The sequence below is a fragment of the Eleutherodactylus coqui genome, chromosome 5 (assembly GCF_035609145.1).
Source record: "Eleutherodactylus coqui strain aEleCoq1 chromosome 5, aEleCoq1.hap1, whole genome shotgun sequence".
Taxonomy (NCBI): domain Eukaryota; kingdom Metazoa; phylum Chordata; class Amphibia; order Anura; family Eleutherodactylidae; genus Eleutherodactylus; species Eleutherodactylus coqui.
In genome coordinates, this window is record NC_089841.1 from 141,788,887 (window position 1) to 141,810,833 (window position 21,947).

The 21,947-nt window shown below is 43.0% G+C and overlaps 1 protein-coding gene across 4 annotated transcripts in view; it reads right to left on the reverse strand.

Moving 5' to 3' along the window:
* KDM2B (lysine demethylase 2B) overlaps positions 1 to 21,947 on the reverse strand; it is a 121,598-nt gene that overhangs the window by 86,117 nt on the left and 13,534 nt on the right. For 2 of the 4 annotated variants that reach the window (XM_066603282.1, XM_066603281.1), the window contains exons 5-6: positions 18,061 to 18,239; positions 5,609 to 5,715 (exon numbers count right to left, since the gene is read on the reverse strand). In XM_066603282.1, the coding sequence (XP_066459379.1) occupies positions 5,609 to 5,715; positions 18,061 to 18,239 (286 nt within the window). Of the gene's footprint in view, positions 1 to 5,608; positions 5,716 to 7,663; positions 7,680 to 18,060; positions 18,240 to 21,947 lie in introns of those variants that run through there. The other 2 variants (XM_066603284.1, XM_066603283.1) reach the window with 2 other exon arrangements.

Consider the following 21,947-nt stretch of genomic DNA (forward strand, 5'->3'; position numbering starts at 1 on the left):
GGTGCCGCACTATTTGTGTACCATAACAGAGCCTGGCACAATACTTCCCCCCACGTTTCCACACTTTCCGCTCTATGTACACACGCAGATTTTTCGCTGAAATTTCCGCGACTGCTCAATTCATCTAAATAAGGTTTGCAGAAATCCATGCTTATGGTTACAAGAATAAACTAAACTGATAGCCAGGAAATCAGATAGTAAGAACCATTTGCTCATCACAAAATCATCTTCCAAGATTTTTCCCTCCATACTTAAATTTGCTTTCCCCCACCTTCAAAAATACAGACAAGAATCTGCGCCTGAGCAAGTCTGGCGCAAAAAAAAATAATTGGACAGCACATGGACAACATCCGTGTTTTGACTTATTTTCAACAACCCAACTGACTTCATGCCATACTCTCAGTTGTGAAAACGGACAAGAATAGGACACGGATTTTTCTTTTTGCTTTTAACACAGACTATTGGTCCATATGAATTGCCTCATTGTCCATAATTGGTCCATGTAGTACACAGACCGAAAATTTAAATGGGCCTCATCAAGTCAGCACAATACCATATGAGCAGCAGTTACCCATTGCCTCCTTCTTTCTTCCTTTATAGGTTTTAAGTCCTCACAAACAGGGTCCTCTCTTTCCCTCTAAACCAGTTTGTCAGAGACATATTTCTTGTTCTTTTTTTCCCTAGGTTACATACTTATGGCTTTTAGATGTCAGAAAACAGTTTCTACAAGTTGGTGAGCATCCTCCATACTCTACTTATGTCTGCTGCAGTAGCTGTCAGTTGGAGCATACTTTGCAGATAAGTGGGAATAGATCTCACAGCCCTTTCCAGCATTTCCCAAATATGGTCAATAGGGTTACAAGCTGGTGAGTTTGGGGGCAAAGCCAGTGTGGAGAATTCATTGTGTTGTTTCTTCAACCACTCCCTAGTGATTCACGTTTGATGTGCAAATAAGGGAGATGGAAAAATACCTCTGCAGCGCCACCTATTCGAAGACAGCATTCCTGCAAGTCAATGTTAAGACTCTTTATACAGGCCTTTTAACAATGACTGGGAATTGAAAGCCAAGCCAGAATCCATACACAGACAGCAGTTTCAGGTAGCTTGCCCCTCATCAGTGTGTAGTAGGTTTCTAGCTTGGCTAGCGAGAGCCATGTGACGTGGGTCAGGAACGCTATCTTTTCTCCCTGAGGAGAGCACCTAGAAGGTGAGCGAGTGAGGAGACTTTCAGGCCATTCGTGCTCCCAGTCTTCCTCGACCCACAGTGTAATTTTTCAACAGAACAATGCACTGTGTCAAACCTGAAGGTGAGTGAGGAGACTTATAAAGGCCATTCATGCTCCAAGAGAAAAATGACACTGTGGGTCAGGGAAGACGTCCTGAAGATATGGGTGCGGATAGCTATCAGGTCCCTATAGCATTCAGCATTTAGGGAATGTGGTATGATCACCAAAGGTCCTAGGTCAGTGGCACTCAGAGCTCTCCCTGCTGGCATGCGCCGCCGTTGGACGCTCACCACGTTAGTTAATACCGACAGGGGCTGCGGCTTCCCTGCCGGTATTCACTCAGCAGCGCTGCTAGCAGTGCGGATCCCGGCACACACTGACGTCAGTGTGCATCTGGGATCCTTCTTCCCTGACGTTTTGTACTTTGTTCCGCGAGAGCAAGGGGAGGTGGTGTCCGGCAGCACACTGACGTCACAGTGTGCACCTGGGAAGAACGCCAGCAGCACCAAGCAGAGGAGGAGGGGGTAAGTATATGGGTCTCATGGGGGGGGGGGGGGGGGGGGGAGGGGGAGAACTACCACTACTGAGTAGTTACCGCTGGGGTATATTTACACGTTGCGGAAATGCCACAGAATGTCCTCAGCGAAAATTTCCATGGCAAATTCTGCAGCATTTCTGCATCCTGTCTATTTTGAAGCAGCCCTGTCCTTTTTAGGACAAAGGTAAAATCATACGTCGTGATAAGTCTCCTCCCCCCCCCCCCCCCCCCCCCCCCCGACATGTTGGCACTTTGCGATAAAGTATGTCTTGGGTTGCAGTTTGGGCACTCGGTCTTTAAAAGGTTCGCCATCACTGTTTTAGGCCATGACAGGAAAATATTTCTCAGACCAGGACACCGCTACCAGCAGGCTGTTGAACCAACAATACACCCACAGGATACGGTTTGTTTACGACAGATACCGATCTGACCATCCGTATGGTTCAGGAGGAAACTGGACTCATCACTCCAGATTACTTTCTGCCATATATCCAAGATCCACTGACGTCTGTCCTGGGCCCATACGAGACGTTGCTGGTGATGACACGGAGTCATCAGGGGAACCCTTGTTGGTTGCCGGCTACTGAACCCCAGACACTACTAAGTACGCCACTTGGTCATTGTGAAAATTTGTCCAACTTTCTTGCTTTTGTACTACTGGGTCAGTTAATCCCTGTGGTACGTCATTATTGAGATATCAGACATGCCACTCGATGCTTGCCTCTAGAACCAACCACATGTGGGCCTTCCACTGTGTAATCTTCTTGGTACACTCTTTATACTGGGATTCGGGAGCAGCCAACAAGTGCAACTCTTCAGAAATACTGGCACCACGACTCCGGGCACCAACAATCTGCCCACAGTCAAAGTCACTCAAGTCACCATGTTTACCGATGACTAGCAAATGTTGCTTTTTGTTGCACAGAGGATAAATCAGTACATTTTCTCATGGCAGATTGTGACATGACCGTCATATGGCACTACATTACTGATCACAAGTTGTCATATACCAGCTGTTCTTAATGCAGCAATCATTTAGTAGGTTGTAAAAAGTTGTGTACCGCAACATTAAAACAAACCACAGCCCACTCAGCCTGGCTGCTGATTGGGACAGACATTTTTTTAGGTTTCTCAGGGGTTTTCTTGTTCCTGTGCTTTAAAAGCTATAACAATTGCATTCCTCTGTTGAAACAGCCAAATAGCTGTATGAGGGCTTGTTTTTTGCATGCCAGATTTTGGATTGCTATCGTGTTTCCTCGAAAATAAGGCACCCCCTGAAAATAAGACACCCCCTGAAATTTGCAGAAGTCACAAATATAAGGCACCCCCCGATAGTAAGGCATAGTAAAGTGTGCAGGCAAGTCAAGAGGCCTGTCCCCTGCTGCCATCCCCGTTGTCTCCTACCTCCAGATGTATAGGTAGATCTGCAGACAGTCTGCTGTTATCCTGTCCCTGCTGTGCTGTACGAGTGTGCTGCTGTGAGCTCCCCTTGCTGGCTGGAAAAGTCCATACTGTACGTTCTGTTCCTGCTGTACATGTCTGCTGGGATGAGCTCCCCCTGGTGACCGGAAGCTGCAATACCATCCCTGCTTACAAGTGGTACAGGAACTTCTGTCTGCAGACAGGTATGTTACTTTACAGCCCTTTTTTTATGGCTCTGTGTGAGAGTCAGGCAACCTGTGTGTGATTCTTAAGGCTGGGTTCTCACAGAGCGTATTTCCAGCGGAAATCTCGCAGTTTGGCCAAAGCGATAAACAGCGAGATTTCCGCCGGGAAAGCGCTGCTTCAAAACCCACGGCACTCAGCCGCTTGTTTTGAAGCGACCTGGCTGCATGCTTTGCCGTTTCTGTGGCCGGTGAATCCGCACCACAACACCGGCTTCTCCCAGCTTTGCGTGACAGATTCGTTGTCCCATGTGGACGAGATTTCTGAGAAATTTCGTCCACAAAGCTGGCCAATTGAGGGATTAGCGGCCACAGACGGATTTGCGGCGGCGAAATAAGACACCCCCTGAAAATAAGACGTAGCGCATATTTGGGAGCAAAAATTAAAATAAGACGAGTCTTATTTTCGGGGAAACAGGATACTACTGAATGTACCATATAATGTATTGAAAAACTTGTAAAACTAAATGTGGTACAATGGGAAAAAAAGGCAAATGTGCCTTCTTTCTTGGGGGGCATTTCAATGCCCCGATCAGAGTTTGGAGGGCCCCAACAGCCCCCCATAAAGACTGTGGAATGTGTTCGGGTGCTAAAGCAGCCTTTTGAACGCCCCCAGGGCTGTCGTTGCAGTTTGACCATCGAGCCATGCCTAGGACGTGGCTTGATAGTATTACATCATACTAAGGTCTCATGTCCATGGGTGGATTTCTGCTGCAGAATCCAGAACGGCCATCCGCCTCTGGATTCCGCAGCAATAACCCACCACAGCATGCTATGGAAAAAAGATTCTTCATACACAGGGAGCATAAACAAATTGCTGTTCCCGTTCGCAAATTTAAAAACACAGCAAGCTCTACTTTACCGCGGTTCCCGCATGGATGGCTTCCATTGAGGTCAATGGAATACGCCCGACACGCAGTCCGTCCCCAATTAATATTTTGTATGGACCACAGATTCCACGGAAAGAGCAGGATATTTAAAAAAAAACCCAAAACCTATACTGTGCATGTGCGACAGCTGGCACGTCTGCACACATCCACAGTACAGAAGAAAGAAGACAGACAGGTACACCGGGTCGCCGGCACGGAAGGATTCCGTGCGGGATTCCCCATGTGGAATCCACGCGTGCTGTGGACATGAGGCCTAAAAGAGTGACAAAACCATTATGCAGGAAAAAAAAAAGTAAAGCTATTTTAAAAGGTTTTCAATTATAAAAAAATAAAATAAAAATGAAAAAAAACAAAACAAATCTGAACACAAAAGTTTTCAATGCATTATTTAACCCGCACGGTGAAAAAAATGACCCCTTGCACAACTATGTCCACTGAAAAATGAAAAGGTTATTGCTGTCAGAAGATGTCGGCAGAAAATTTTATTTTTATCCAAAGACATTTTAGTAGAGATGAGCGAATATACTCGTTTTGAGTAATTACTCGATCGAGCACCGCGATTTTCGAGTACTTCCGTACTCGGGTGAAAAGATTCGGGGGGTGGGGGGGTGGGGGGAGGCGTGGCTGAGCGGGGGGTAGCAGCGGAGAACAGTGGGGAGCTCTCTCTCTTCCCCTCTCCCCTCACTCCTCGCTGCAACCTCCCGCTTTTTAAAATGTTCAATTGCAATGTTTGGCAAAATTGCCAGCCCTACTGGTAAGACAAGGCAGAAGGGAGAGGCTTCCACTTCAGCTATTTCTCAGAGACAGGCAGGACAGTGAAGAGAAAGGAGGACGGGGGAACATGGGCAATCTCCTGGAATACAGGGAATATTTCTACATAAAAGAAAGGATACTAAGGAAGAAATTGTTAGTATATTTGGAACCTTTGTTTGAAACAAAAGCACAAAACCCTAGACAAATAGCTCAGCCTGCTGCACCACTTCATACGGAAAACAGTCAATGCAGCATGCTGAAAGACCGTTGGACCCCATTACAGTCAATGGGGTCCGAGGGGCACTATTTCTGACAATTTAGTATTGGATCCAGCACTTCAGTTATTTTCTTTATTAGGTTCCTACAAAGTCAGCCTAAAACTACTATACATGCCCCAGGGACCAGTGTAAAAGTAGTAGTATTTTTATGTCAATAATCAATCGCATATTAGTACTGGATAAACTATAATGAAACTCATTGTAATACGAAAAGAACAAAGCTTACCCACAGATAACAAGAGCGTTAAAAACTACTTACTTTTTCACTTTGGGATATTTCATCTCAGATATCACATTTGTTGCATCTTTTTGCTTTTCTTTTAAATGCCGAGGCCAGATATTATCCACCCAATCTACGGCATCCACCTACATGAAATTAAATGCATTAATGAATGCACAGTTATTGCAAACTTAAAGTGCCTCTGTCATGAGACTTAAGCGCTTTAAACAAAGGCATCTATACGATGCCCTTCAAGAGTTAAATCTAGAAGGTGCTAAAAAAGGTCACACTACGCAGCTCCCACAGCCAGAGTGTGAGGGTCTGAATACTGGGCCTGACAAGAAGCTGAAAAGACATTTAGAAGGCGCATTGTGAGGAGAGCTCTGTCAGGGGCCAGACAGCATTGCTGAGAACACAGATTAAAATGTTTCTCCCAAATACCACAATCCCCGAATCTAGAGCTGCATTGTGGGAGATCTTCGTTTTAGATGCCCTGGTTTAAAGTTCCTCTGGTATAAGGCAGTGTCCCCTAATCATACAATCTAGTTAGGGCAAACATTTTCTAATTTAAGTTAGCTTAAAAAACGAGTTTTCCAGTTTTATGTAAATAAAGCGTAAGAGTTATTTGACTTTAATGGGAGGTCTAATAATAATGATTTTTAATTTGGACAATGCAGAACCCCACCCTAACCAGATAAGGTGGTTTCTGGGGTTCCAGCAATCAGATCCTCTAATTAGGTACCTGTCAACGGACCTGTCTCAGGTAAGAAGATTTTCTTAGGTGAATTCCTTTTTAACCCTTGTGTGCTGCCATGGAGTCAATTTGACCACCCACAACCTTGTTCATTCTAGTCCTGCACTTTGAAACTGCTACCACACAAGGGTTAAAAAGGATGTCAGTTTTAGTAAAGAGTCATATCATGAAATAATGATTTAGCAACTTTCTTATAACATTACATTGTACCATTCATCTGTAAATCCTGGAAATGTATGAATGAACTGACTACATTCCCCTTTTCAATGCACAATCTGACACCGTCTGCACAGTACAGCCACCCTCCATTGGCAAGGGGAATGGAAACCCTTTTCAAGTTATTCATATAGTTTCAGGAGGAATAGCAGAGGAACGGAGCATGGAGTATAGCATCATAAAACCACATGCAGGGCTAAGCCAACATTCTGCAGAATTACTTCTTTATACACCTTTTTACTAAAACAATCATTGTCAGGAGAGCTGGAAGGTCCGCTGGGACATATTTTAGTCACTTTAGAATACCCAGTGTTACATTATCTCTGCACAGTAGGTTATCAAGATTAACTTCTTTAAATCTACACCCTATTTTTTTTTGCACACATTTTATTTTGCTTTCATATTTCCTTAGACCTCATTAACACAGCCTTTTCACCTGTCAGATTTTCCCGATGGAGATCCAACTGCTCAATCCGAGTCCAAGCCTCAAAGATTGCAGCGGATCTCCATATGGATCCGGACATGCATTTCATCCCTGCCAAATGAGGCAAATCCATGTGCAGCATCCATGCCGAGAATTGACATCAATTTTTCCCCAACGTGGATTTCAGAATCCCTAAAGCTGGGTTCCCGCAGGACGGAGATCCCGCAGCTTGGCCACACAGACAAGCTGCAAGATTTCCGCGGAAGAGCCGCAGGTTTTGGAGTGGTTCAGCCGCCAGCATTCATGTTGCCGCTTTCTCTCTCCATAGAGAGGAGTGAGGCCGCAACAGAGAGAGAGAGAGAAAAAAAAAATTGATATGCTGCAGCTGTTAATTCCACACCACATCGCCGGTTCTGCCCGCCTTTGCCGTGTCGGATTGGCCGCCCCAAGTGGACGAGATTTTTGCAAAATCTTGTCCACATGGCTGGCTAATCCCAGGATTAAGAGCCACGGGCGGATTTGCCACACAGAAATTCTGCACTGAATTTCTGCAGAAAATCCGTCCCGTGTGAACCCAGCCATGGTGCGCATTGTCATAGTATTCAATTTAATGCTAAAATGATGCAGATTTCCCAGTGGATTCAGACACAGGATACACACTCAAATCCACGGTGAAATTATATAAATCAGCTACTCTTACCCAGTTTAGTTATTCATTTCTATTTTAAAGTTTTTCAGTTGGGTATGTGATCTCATGGTGACCCTCCTGGAAATTTCTAACCTTTCTGTTCTCTGAAGGAGTCACTACTAGAACTTCCTGTGTGAAGAAATTACATGAACTGTACCACGCATGCTGTTCTCAGGGGACAAACTCCTATCACATTACTACTGATGATTAGAGGCTCTTGTCACACAGTTAGAACATAGAAAAATGACACTTCATCATCCTGATTGTATACTTCTGGTCTTTAGCTAAATGTAGAGCTTAATAATTATTACACTGTCCTCCCAGGAGACAAAGATGGTGCAATAGTTAGCTGCTCACGTGGTGCTGCACGATAGGAATCAGATAAGAGGCTGCACTGCATGGAAGAGAGTGCAATATACATAGGAGACGTCCAGAGTCTGACAGGCAATCAAGCAAGGGGTATAGGGATGGAAATGGAGGTTGCGTTTTTGCTGTACTTTTTGCACACGCATAAAAACCCGCATCCACTGTCCCGTACACTGAAATGGCCAATTAGCTTCCTTTCCCTGTGCAAATGCGCAGGAAAATAGAACATGCTGCATACTTTTCTGCGTGACAGATTTGCATGCGCAAAATAAGCACATCTAAATGAACCCATTGAAATCAATGGGTTCCATTCACTGCGTATTGTGCACGTGTAAATACAGTCGTGCGAATCCCGCCTCAGTCTTCTTCGCCATGAAATTAAACTTTTAAAACTTAACGGACTCTCAGAGGTGGGTTCAGAGAATTACTTACTTAGGTGTTCACTAAACGTATGGGCAAGACCGTATACTACAGGGCCTCAACCTTTTATACCTTATGTGCTATATTCAATTTTGAGTGATGGTTAAAAGCTACATTTAAGTCAAAGATGGAGAGAATTTTTAGGTTAGGGTTATACAACAGCTTTAGGTGCGTCACTGGTTATGCGGCCAGAGATTGCACCATGGCCCTGCCACATTGCAACCTATTGTAAGAAAATGTAGTCATATCATGACTAACAAGTTGCCACAAGCCAACAATCACAAGAAATCCAGACCTGATGACTGTATTCAGAAGCAATATAGCAGAGATACAGTGCAATACTTGGCCGCATGACTCATGTTGTGCCAAAAGCTTCCATGTGGAGAAAATGTCTCATATTAGGCTATCCAAATATGCACTGTTTGGTGGTTAGGATATGTCTGCAATATTGTCAGATGCCACTTCACATTGTTAGGACTCCCATGGCAAGCCACACAGCGAGGAGTCAGGAGCCACTGCTGGGGGACCACTGACCTACATCATGGCTATCATCCCCTCGGTGCAACAAGTAGACATGGGCCATATCAAACGTACCAACAATAATATATACCGGTAGTGGTTTGGTAGGGGGGGGGTAAGCTATAAGAAGGACTTTGCTCACCAAAACTTTTATTTCACGCCCTCATCTCCCTCCTAAGTGATCTCCTTGAGACATTTTACGTTTACTTCATTTATTTTACAATGGCAGGGTGCTCATCGGCTTATCCTGTAAGCCACTCTTTATGTACCCATCCCACTGGTCACCTCCACTTACTCAAATATTATGAGGTGCAAAATTAACCCTACAAGGGACTTAAAATGGTAGAAAAGGGTGAGTGAAAATATTCAATTGATCAGAAAACCAGACTGTGCAAAAAAAAAAAAAAAAAAAAAAAAGCAAAGAAAAGAAAGAAAAAAATCATTTAGTTCACTCCATTTCAAAATAAGCAATTTGTTTTATTACTGCGTAAAGCCAGCAACCAATTAACGGTTACGTATCTGTTTGAGTTTTTACATTCCAGTCCCCAGGTCAAGCTAGTTACATTTTTCAAGTTATTTATCCAGTTGGTAAGCCCAAATGGGAAGTTGCGTAGAACAACCATAAAAAGCCTGGTACACGGTGCCTGCATTCAATGAAGATACTTGACCAGTAGGTAAAGATTAAAAGCTTAAATCATATCAAGAACCAGCAAAGAAACGTATTTAGAGGCCAAAGGCCTCTTCCTCAGTCAGCTGGGATACAGGCAGTATGGATTGCGGTTTCTATATGGTTTTAAACATGCCTGCACTAGCCAGCACTGTAACAGTCACATCCACTATAGCTGGTGCCCGATGAACCATCTTCAGCCCAGCTTAACCATGTACCAGACTGAAGTCCATACGGTCTATATCCCAACTTGACTGAGGAAGAGGCCTTTAGCCTCAAAACTCGTTTCTTTGCAGTTGCTTTAAAAGATAAAGTTAATAAGTTATATTTACAAGTCAAAAGTATCTTCTTCGGATGGGATTATCACTCCATCTAATAGACCCTTTTAGGGGTATTCCCACCTTAGACATTCATGGCATATCTACAAGATGCCAAATATGTCTGATAGGTGTGGGACCTGGATCTCTCTTGAAAAGAGAGAATGCTTGTCTGTTTCTGAAAACCTTGTCCTCTCACTAAGGGCTCATTCACAAGATCGTATCTGTAAACCGCTGCAGGAGTCCCATAGTGTTTTACAGGTCTGTGTGAGCAGGCTGAGACAGAGTATGGCAGCAAGTGCACTGCGCATGGCTGTATCTCACACATGGTTTTGCTCTGTTTCATAGCGGATTGTGTATGAATTGCCACCCATACGCAATGTATTGCACATATACGCTGACTATACAAAAGCATAGGGCTCACGCTGCATGGTATGCTGAGGAAAAAAGCATGCTGCGATCTATTTCTCGTGCGTATTGACACGCAGTATTTACATGCTAATGTGAACTTATCAATGAAAGTCTATTTGCTTTAATTGACTCCATTTACTGTGCGTCACACGGTCGGCCATGCATCGCACTGTAATACGTGCCAAAATCATGAGCGTGTGAATGAGCCCTAAGAGGCCGGCAGTGGAGGGTCAGTGACAGAGATAGGACTACCCCTTTAACCCCTTGAGTGGCACGCCCGGAAAATTTCCGGGACGAGCTCCACTGCTCATAGCAACATAGCCCGGAAGATTTCCGGGCTATGTATCACTATGGGAGCTGCAGAGCACAGTGCTACAAGCTGTGACAGTGTGCTCTGCCTGCACAGACCCACACAGAGCAGTGCAAGGGCTTTGAAAAACCAGCAGAAGATATTGCCAACATGTCGGCAATGTCCTGCTTTGTTTACAAGTTGCCATAGAGACCATCGGCTTGTCAGAAGCAAGCCGATGGTCTCTGTGGCAGGGAGAGCTGGTTGTTAGCTGTCAGAGGACAGCTAGGTACTAGCTCTTACAGCAGAGATCAGAGAAAACCTCCGATCTCTGCTGTGTTAACCCTTTACATGCTGCAGTCTATGTGACTGCAGCATGTAAAGGGCTGTCACTGCAGCATGTAAAGGGCTGTCACCATCGGACCCCCGGAATGTGATCAGGGGTCCTGATGGGTCCCTGTGGAAGTCCCCTAAAGGGACAAAAAAAACACAAAAATTTCAAAAAAATAAAATAAAAAAAAAGTAAAAAAATTAAAAAAACAAAAAAAAACACTTGTCTCCCTTTACTTTGTAAAAAAATCAAAAATACAATCACACATGTGGTATCCGTGTGCGTCGTAATGACCCAGAGAAGGAAGTTAATACATTATTTAACCCCTTAATGACATGGCCCCTTTTTTTCTTTTTTCCCCATTTCTTTTTTTCCTCCCCCCTGTTTAAAAAATCACAACTTGTCCCGCAAAAAACAAGCCCTCATATGGCCATGTCAATGGAAAAATGAAAAAGTTATGGCTCTTGAGACGCAACTGCAAAACTAGTTGAAATTCAATGATTAGACCATTTTAAAAAACCTGCCCTGGTGGGCACGACAGGGTGGTAGGAAACCTGCCACTCAAGGGGTTAAGGGTCTGCTGTATTTACAAACAATGTGTGCCTGGTTCTGCGCAAAACATTCAAAGATTAAATGTTTATTGTATATGGCCCTCCATTTTCCTTTTTCTTGGTTATTGTCACTTTTTCCCCAACCCATCCTTCACTGGGAAAACTGTAAAAATTTTAAAAAATCCACATGCATAAACATACGAGGTAACATAAAGTTAGATGAATTAGTGAAAAAGTTGAATAAAGAAATTCTGCACTCTTAGAATAAAATCCCAAAATTTTATTAAGACCGGGCTCTCACGAACGTTTAGTAAAACACTGTGTATAACGCAACGTTTTACCCCTGTGTGAGCTGGCTGTGAGCGCACATATCATGCTGTACAGCAATGATTTTATTACGCGCTCAAAAAGAACAAAAAAGGCTCTATCGCGCATAATATGCGGTAAAAAGGGACAGTTTTTTTTCCTTTTTTTACGCGATTGTACGCATTGCATATATACAAGTGTGAATGGATCAATGAAAGTCGATGTACTTTCATCGACGCAATTCACTGCGCAATACGTAATAAAATTATGCTCATGTGAGCCTGCCCTTATAGTACAATAAAAACAGCATAGATCGGGAAACTAACCCTAAGTTTAACGCTACTTTGCCAAAGTATTTTATTCCAAGACCAGAGCATCTCTTCATTCAACCTATTTATTGTGCCAGGGCCAGCGTTTCTCCGCAGTAGACCAAATTAACAAGGGTCAGCTTTACTTTCAAGCGCAGGGGTGAGAAAGTTTCCTTTTGAATTGGAGAAATGCCATTAAAAAAGGTCTAAAAATAATCATGTGGAATGAAGCATTATTATAATACACATATTTGTAGTGTAGTTGTCAGTCTCCCATTGAACTGTGGAGACTGACAACAAATATTAAAGCGACCCTCCAGGCTCAGGGAAAAATATGGCTTAACAGCTTCTCTGACTAAGGGGCGATCAAATAATTATGTATAAATACAATAAGGGACAATACAAGGATCTCTCCCATGATCTGTTCATACCCAGAACTGCGTCGGTAACAAGAGGGCATCCGCTACGTCTAGAAGAAAGCAGGTTTCATCATCAACATAGAAGGGGGTTCTTTACTGTAAGTGCAGTGAGACTGTAAAACTTTCTGCCTGAGGACGTGGTGATGGCAAAATCCATAGAGGAGTTTAAGAGGGGACTAGATGCCTCTCTCGAGCGGAAGGATATTACAGAATATAGACATTAGGTGACCAGTGAGTTTGTACTTCCGGGTCTTATATTTAGGTAGGAACTATCAAAGGTTGATCCAGGGATTATTCTGATTGCCATTACGGAGTCGGGAAGGAATTTTCCCCCAAATGGGCTAATTGGGTTCTGCCTCTTGCGGTTTTTGCTTTCCTCTGGATCAACTAGGGGTCGAAACAGGCTGAACTAGATGGACATTGTTTTCATTCAGCCCAACATACTATGTTACCTGATGCACACTGTATAGGTAGTCTGACACTACATGCTGCTCTGACCGGCCAGCACTGGTAAGTCAAAGCAGGAGTAGCATCTTATACTAATGGAAAATGTACTTTAAAATGCGCCTCACTTGCAGTTTAAAAATGCTTTTGTAGCTAAATGAAAGGTGGACTTACCCGGTGCCAGAAGGGTTAATCCGGTGGTGAAGGAGTTAACCCCTCTGCACCTGTTGTCCACGTTAGCCTTCAGCAGGTTTCTTGCTTCTCCATGTTTATTTTTTGGAGTGGCATCCAGGGATATCCTTTCACCGTGTTTGCAAGCACGGTCGGGCTGGATAACTTAGTATAAAAGTAAAAAATAAAAACTATCCCGCGCCTTGTTAAAGAATAAAAAAAGATTGGTTTTCTGCCAAGGCGCGGGATAGTTTTTATTTTTTACTTTTATACTATCTTATACTAATGATGACTAATACACAGTGTGCATCAGACTGAGAAGCTGGTTGTTTCTTCAACCACAGCCTATATATTCCCAGATATTAGTAAATGAGAAATTAGATTGATCTGCCTGGATTGGACGATTCCCTGGATTATGGAATACAGTGGAAGATTAAAATTCACCATTATTTTTTGTTAAATCTGACAAAGTGTACCTTGCACAGAGTTTGCAAATATCCTAAAATATTTGTTCACCTTTGGTTTTCATTTTTCACTGTCAGAGATATTAGCAGGGATGTTTTCTATTCTGTTGTAGCTGCCTTGCATGCTAAAATAACCAGAACCACAGCCATATAGGTTGCTAGAATACATTAAAGCACTTCAGCCTACATTAAATGTGAAAAATTACTACACAAAATGACAGTTTGCATCAGGGTTTAACATTTTTAATCTACTTCCCCTTGACCTCTACATGGAGGGGGTACAGGAGTTGTCTTTATTTACTAATACAGGCTTCTGTTGCTAGGAGAAGGACTGAGGAACCCTTCTGAGGCGGTATGCCACCTCACATTGGGGAAGTTTGCGGTCGGCTCCAGTAAATTCTTTTTCTTTCAACAAGTTAAGTTTTTCACTTATTTAGTAATAGCCGATTCATATGAGAAACGTACAGCTGTGAAATTGTATTTCATTTCCACAGCTCAATCAAAGCATGCATAAAAAAGTCGAATGAAGCGAGATCAGGTGGATACGGAGGTTGCAGCAAGGGTGCGATGCTGTTGTTCATTAAAAAGTGCTTAGCACTCAGCGCTGTGTGGGCCAGTGCATTGTCAGGATGGAAGAAGCAGTCACCTCTTAACACTCGGAGCTGCGTGGGTAAAGGAATTTTTGACAGAAAAAAAAAAAAAAAGTTTCATGACACCCTGGCCTCACCCTCCATATTCACCCGATCTCCCCGTGAGACTTTTTTCTAAAGAGTGCTTTGAAACATAATTTCCCAGCTGTACATTGTTAGCATGAATCAGCCATCACAAAATACGCAAAAAACCTTAACATATTGGGGAAGGGGGGGGGGGGGGGGGAAATCCCTGGAGCCAAATGCAACCACCCCCAATAACGTCAGCTGCCCTGCCTCAGAGGAGCTCTGCAGACATTCACATAACAGAAGATCCCGGTTACTTTTAGGTACCCCCTCGTATGTATATAAACAAAAGTGATTAAACTATTGAAATATCGTTTTTTGACCTCCACAAAAATGAAGAGGATCTATCAATCCTAGAAGGAAGCATGCCTAAAGGACCAGACTAGAGATGAGCGAGCGTACTTGCTAAGGCAAAATTACTCGAGCGAGTAACAGCAAAAATAATTTTAGTAGCTGAAGAAAAAAAAAAAAAAAAAGATAGGACAGTAAAACTACCACATGGGTCAAATCCCTAAAAAGTGTCTGGTCTAGAGATGAGCCAGCGTACTCGCCAAGGCAAATTACTCGGGCGAGATTCAGGGGCCGCCGGAGGACAGCGGGGAGGAATGGTGGTGGCGAGATATCTCCCCCCCCCCCCCATGCTCACTCCCGCAACTCACTGCTCACCCCCGCCAGCCCCCGAATCTTTTGAGACGAGCATGTACTCGAAAATGGCAATACTCATTCGAGTAATTTGCCTTAGCGAGTACGCTCGCTCATCTGTAGACCAGACACTTTTTAGGGATTTGACCCATGTGGTAGTTTTACTGTCCTATTTTTTTTTTCTTCAGCTACTAAAATTATTTTTGCCGTTTTGCTGTTTTTTTCCCCCCATGACGTATGGGGCTATTTTAGTTATATCTTTTTTCACTGACTTTTCCCCCCCCCGTTTTTTTAGTTTTATTGAGGGTAAAAAGCATAAAAGGTTTTTTTATTTATAGTTTACATTTTTTTTTAAATTACGGTAGTAGGATTACACTAAAATAAAAGTATGGGAATGGGTTCCCTATTTTGTTTTGGACGCTTTGATATATATGTATAGTTTTAGATCACAAAGCGCATATGGCGACAGTTTTGGTTGACAATTTATTCTGTAATTTTTTTTTTACTTATTTTTTAAACTATTGTAACCCCATGACGTCATATAAAGCATCTGGTGGTCATTTCCCTGTAGTGACAATAGTCACTAATAGAACATATCTGGGTCTGCCAAGACCATGCAGCTCTGCTGTAACAGGGGCACCTGGCGGTCACGTCATTGCTGGGTCGCATAGTGGAAGTAATACTTCCACTTTTTGGTATATACCACTTCTCCCTTCGCCTCTGGGTCCTTTACTGTGTCTCACAGCTAGAAGTTTAAAGGCCAGGACCAAGCGCCGCATATTTACCGCAGATGTGTTTACTGCAGAAGTGATGCATGCAAACACAGCGGCAGATCAGCTGCATGGGATTAAGAAGAGGATCCAAAGCGGCAGATAAAAAAGGTACAGATTGCTGCTACCTAGCGGTTTCAGAATTTCCAATTTGAGCCTAGAAAACCCCTTTAATATTAAAGAAGCAGTTTTTAATTCACTTACCAAGTAGATAATACAAATAGATGTGACAACCAATAAAACATCTCCAAATAAGACAGATGCAATTTACTCAAGGCATTTTTCCACCTAAAAGGGTCACTCCAGCAAAAAGAGGTTTTTCCATCCCTGCACTCCTCACCCGATTGCCTGTTACACTCCGGAGGTCTTTGGAGGATGGTGAGCAGTCTGCAAATTATGTCCTATAAGGAACATTTAGCATACAAAAAAGAAGGCTGAGAGGGGTCTTAATAGCTGTCTACAAATATCTGAAGGGCTGTCACAGTGCAGAGGATCAGTCCTATTCTCATTTGCACAAGGAAAGACTAGAAGCAATGGGATGGAACTGAAATGGAGGAGACACAGATGAGATATTAGAAAAAAAACTTTCTGACAGTGAGGGTGATCAATGAGTGGAACAGGTTACCATGGGAGGTGGTGGATTCTCCTTCAATGGAAGTGTTCAAACAAAGGCTGGACAGACACGTCTGGGATGATTTTAGTCAATCCTGCATTGAGCAGGGAGTTGGACCAGATTACCCTGGAGGTCCCATCCAACTCCACCATTCTAGGATTCTATATATTGCAGTCACTTCCATGCAGTTCAGCCTCGTGTCTGATACTTTTCAGGCACAATCCTGATGTTGAGATTTCTACCGGATTTCATTTTCACAATTCTGTGCTATGAATCTCACGATATTAGCACAACACTGCATACTACAGACTTTACCATGTCAGCCTGCTGAGGAGCGCACTGCCATTTCCTTGGGTATTCACCTAAATAATCTACAGACCATAAGTATACAGTCAGGAGCATGAGCTGTAATCTGCTCCATTATAGCTGCATGACAGGAGCTGTGAGATCATCATTAGTAACTCTCATAGGAGTGCCTATATCCCTTCCAAAGAGCTTCTGTAGTATGGTTCTTCACACAGGAGATATTCTCACTGCAAAACTGACTAAATTGAGAATACATAAACCCAAGTAAATCTTAGGTAGTCAGAATTATGATCCCATGACCCACCTGAAAAGAAAGACTCCAGGACTTTCAAATAGAGAGGAATAATTAACCAAGAGAATACTAGCTGATTTATATATACACCACAGGACAGAATGATTTTTTTTTTTTACCAGAGTGGCGCTTTAACTTATCCATAGGATAGGCAATAAATGTCTGACGACCGACCACTGGAACATCCAGAAATCACAAGGTACTAAGTGCCCTTTTACACTAAAAGATTATGGTTCAGTTTCTCACTGGATCGTGAGAAATATGATAATCCTTCAGTGTAAACTTTGCCTGCAAATGAGCAACAAAACATAATTCATTTGCTTATTGTTCGTCATTCAGTTCAAGCATAAAAGTCAAACGACGATCAGCCTGTGTAAACAGATAGGCGTTCAACTGCTTGTTTACTGTGAATGGAGTCAGACAGTTGGAAAGTGTTGTCCAACCGCTCCGACTCCATTCACAGAACGATTATCGTTCCTGTATGAAAGCACAAGAACGTCACTATAAAAAGACCCCATGTCTCCTCCTTATGAATGGAGCAGTAGTCGAGCACGCACATTGCTATTGCATTCATCTCTATGGGACTGCTGAAGATGCGCAAGTACAGCATTCAGCTACCTCCAGCAGCCCCACAGAGAGGAAGGGAACAGAAATTCAGACATGCGACTGAAACTCCATTCATAATGGGAACTATAAGAGAGTCAGACTCCCACCATTCAGATACTTATCGCCTATCCTGTGAATAATTGCTAAGTTGTTTTGGTGGGACAACTCCTTTAACTTTCCAATTAAAATCATTAATATTTGCTAAAGCAAAGTTTTTTCCCTTTACTACTATATAGATATAAATGAGTGGTCTTTGAATGGAAGTCAGTAACCAAGACTGGTAATATACTGTAGGTAACCATCAAGCTCACCCTACAACACTGGTTAGGGCACCACAAGAATGCACTTTACGTATGTAAATGGTGTAAAATGTCCAAAGTTATAGACATCTGTCCCGGTGACAGATTCCCTTTCTGCGACCGATATTTGCCTAGAACTTATATTGGAATGTAAATTCCCCAGCTTTAACAAATCACCATACCACAGTTGGCCGCTTGACTACTTTTTCTAGCTTGGTGTGGCTGAACTCCAGGCTGATCACATTGTATAGTTTTTCCCTTTCAGTTTCTGGTGTTTCGAAGTATCGGACAAACTGTGACATACTCATGTCTGTGGCCTTTTGTGTGTTCACATCCATCACATCCACTATGCGCCGGCTTCCTACAGAAGAAGAGATGTTTCAAGCCAACATATAGCAAAAAACATTATTCTATTATCCAACACTAAAAACTTTATAAAACTGCATTTGGTTGACATAGGACAATCCACTGGGCCTCATACACGCACACCACAAGACGAAGAAATCGTACACACAGAAAAGGTCAGGATTGATCACAGTCATATTCCAGATTTGACTTTCCCAGGATGTTGCTATGGGAAAAATCTCTTAAGTGCAACATAAATTGCTATGTGCATAAGGCTCCTCTAAAGGGTTTCCTGACTCATTTAAAAGAGAAAAATGAAAAAAGAAAAAAAAACAAAAAACGCATTTGTGGCAGTAGGAGGGGATGAGATAAAAAGTAAAAATAATAATAAAAGTACATTACTTACCTACTGCTCTCCCATCGCTGCTCTGTCTTCTCAGTTAGTGCTTTACATTGGCTGCAGCAGTGACTGCTGAAAGCCAATGTACGTCCAGCAGCCTCCCCAAACTAATCACGAATGACATCCTATATACAGGGCATGTGATGCGCCGCTCTACAGAACGGGCATACGGTGAAGAATTATTAGATGTGTGGCAAGTAACTATGGAGTTGGCCCTCATTTCACTATGATCACTTTCTGCAGCAAGTGCATTTATAACACGTTAAAGCTTTGGTCCCACTCAGTGAGGATGATGGGAAGAAAAGAATGCAAGAAGCAGTGGAATTTTTAATATACATTACCGAGAGACTAATGGTGGCTCATCTTTGAGTAGAGATAGGTCTGGTATCCTTAGCTGGTAAATGCCATGTCTGCTACTTTTGTTAGTTCTTGCCATGACCTTTAGGCTGGTGTCACATGGAACGAAAATCCCAGCAGAAATCGCACGGAATGTCCGCACAGAAAAAAAACCCAAGATTTCCACGGGAGAAATGCCGTTTCAAAACCCGCGACCCTTCAACACGGATTTTAAAGCGGCTTCGCCGCCTGCATTCCGCTATAGAGGGGAGAGAGGCCGCCAGGGAAGCGGAGAAAGAATTGACATGCTGCGCCTTTGAATTCCGTTGGGCATGTCAGTTTCAGCGCGCCTTGGCCGCAGCGGGAGAACGAGATTTTTGCAAATCTCGTCTGCTTTGCTGGCTAATCCCGGGATAAAAAGCCATGGGTGGAAATTCCATGCAGAAAATCTGCTCAAAAATTCCACGGCAATTACGCCCCGTGTGAACCCAGCCTTACAGTAATTAGAAAACTTCTCTGTAAACTCCCATTTTTCCTCTCACCTCCTTTGAAAGCTCCACATGGTTATAATCGGTCTAACATTTGGTACATTCATCAGACACCGGAGTGCGCTGGATTTGTAGAAAGATTAGTTATTTTTAAATGACAGCTTTATTAAAAACAAGAACATAGAAGCAGATTTCAAGCCCATCAGGAGCATGAACTGAAAAGTCACCAGCATGAAAAAACGAAGCAAGTAATTGTGTGTGCTGTATATATAGCAGTCATAGATGGAAGATGCATGGGGAGTGCTAGGGTAATGTAATATAATAAAGGCATATGCTCACCTTTAGTTGTCATTTATATACAAGAGTACCAACTCTTTACCAAGTACTGATGCAGAATTACAGCATGTAGTAAGCCAGAGCTGCACTCACAAACCTGCTGGTTGCTTCAAGCCTAATTTTGACATAAAGACCCAGAGGAATTTTTTTTTTAATCCCTGCATTCAGAGAGCCATCACTTTATCTTTCCATTGTCATAGGGGTGCGAGGGATTGGTTTTTGGCTGGGCGAGTCCAATATAGAGAGATGAGGGCAACGGACATTTGATATTATATTGCACCAAAGCCTGAATGGCTTTGAAAGAATGAATATCAGAGATATGGCCAATGGATTTTGCATTTTAATTTTTGTTACTTTCATTCAAAAATTCTGTACAATTACAGCGATACTTGCGCAAAAGAAACCCAAACAACCAACATATTTACTACTTTTGCACAATTACTGCATGTCCCTTGCATGAAAAAAAATGATCTAGCCATAACTTTATTTTTCCATTGATTAAGCCATATACATTTTTTTTTATGAGATAGCTTTCATTTTTGCCATTTGCGGTTACTGATTAACATTTATCATTTTTATGGAAGGGAGAAAACAATTACACTGTTTTTGATTTTTATTTTCTGTCAATGTACTACGCTGCACATGGATGTATGCGTAGAACGCTGTAGGTCTCCCCGCAGCGTTTTAACATATTGCAGCCATACGCACTGCTGGCAGAGACCGTGTATGGCTGTTTCAGAGCGGGGATGCGTATGAAAACGCCGCTCATACACAATGTATTGCGTATGGGCAGCATATCATACGCAGCCCATACAAATGTGCAGGGCTCACAATGTGTGGGTAGGCAGAGAAATACAGCATGCTGCGATTTATTTCACTTGCGCATTGATATGCAGTGTCCACACGTCGACGTGCGTGGATCAATGAAAGTCCACTGACTTATTGACTCCATTCACAGTGTATCACGCGTCCGTAAAACGCACACGTGATCCCTGCTGAAAACACAGCCGTGGACATGAGCCCTTTAGGTGTTAACTTTATTATACAGGTAGTGAGGAATACAGCAATGACGGAGCTGATTTTTTGATTTCCTTTTTAAAGGTCAGCTCACACGAGGGCGGTGGAATTGTAAACTACATTTTATTTTAGGCTGGGGTGGGGGTAGAGGGGGTTGAGTTGTACTTATGGTTTTAAGCCACTTTGTAATATTCTTAACCAGACGATTTTGCTTATTTTTTTTTAAAAACTGCTTCTAAACTTTGCTCTGCAGAGCATCTAACAGGTATCATACGCAAAACTCTAAAAATAAATTTAGCAACACTTTTACTAAATAAGACCTCGTTCACACGAGCGTGTATTTGGGCGCACAAAACCACGCATCTATTAGAACCACTGTTTTCCTATGGTGTGTTCACATGTTCGCGTTTTACAGTCTTGCAAATTTGCGCACCTGCAAAAGATACGACATCCGCGCACTGGGAAGGTCTATGCTGCGTGTAAAAATTCCCTGCGGTGAGTCCCCTCATCACTGAACACTGTGACAGCATTGTGACAATGTTCAGTGATGATGGCACTCCGCATGGGGAGTAAAGAATCCCCTGCCACAGCTGTGGCAAAGGAATGCAATGTTCTCCCATTGTTTTCAATGGGGCAGCCGCTGCTGCGTTTTCAATGAATGGCTGAGCGCTGCCTCTGATTGGCTGAGCACTATGACCAATCACAGGCAGTGCTCAGCTGTCCTTCACGGAATGGCTGAGCGCTGCCTGTAATTGGCTGAGCGCTCAGCCAATCAGACACAGCCCTTTCATTTTTTTATTTTTATTTCAAGCCCTCCCCGAAAAGGGGTTGCCTACATCCCATTGAAATCAATTGGAGAACTTCGCAATCCTCTGCCACAGGGGTGACAAGGGATTATTTTGTCCCCGCTGTAGTTCCCTCATCACACACACTGTGACAGTGCTCTAACAGTGTTTAGTGATGAGCCGACCTTCGTGGAGCAGCTGCTCCAGTGAACAGGCAAAGTTTTATGTGCAAAGTTTGCCCGTTCACACGTTCTCCGCAAAAGCAAGCAGTACATTTTTTCAAGCACATACGCGCGCACAAATACACACTCATGTGAATAAGGCCTAAAACCACTTTTCCTAGAAAATCATGGATTTTCTTT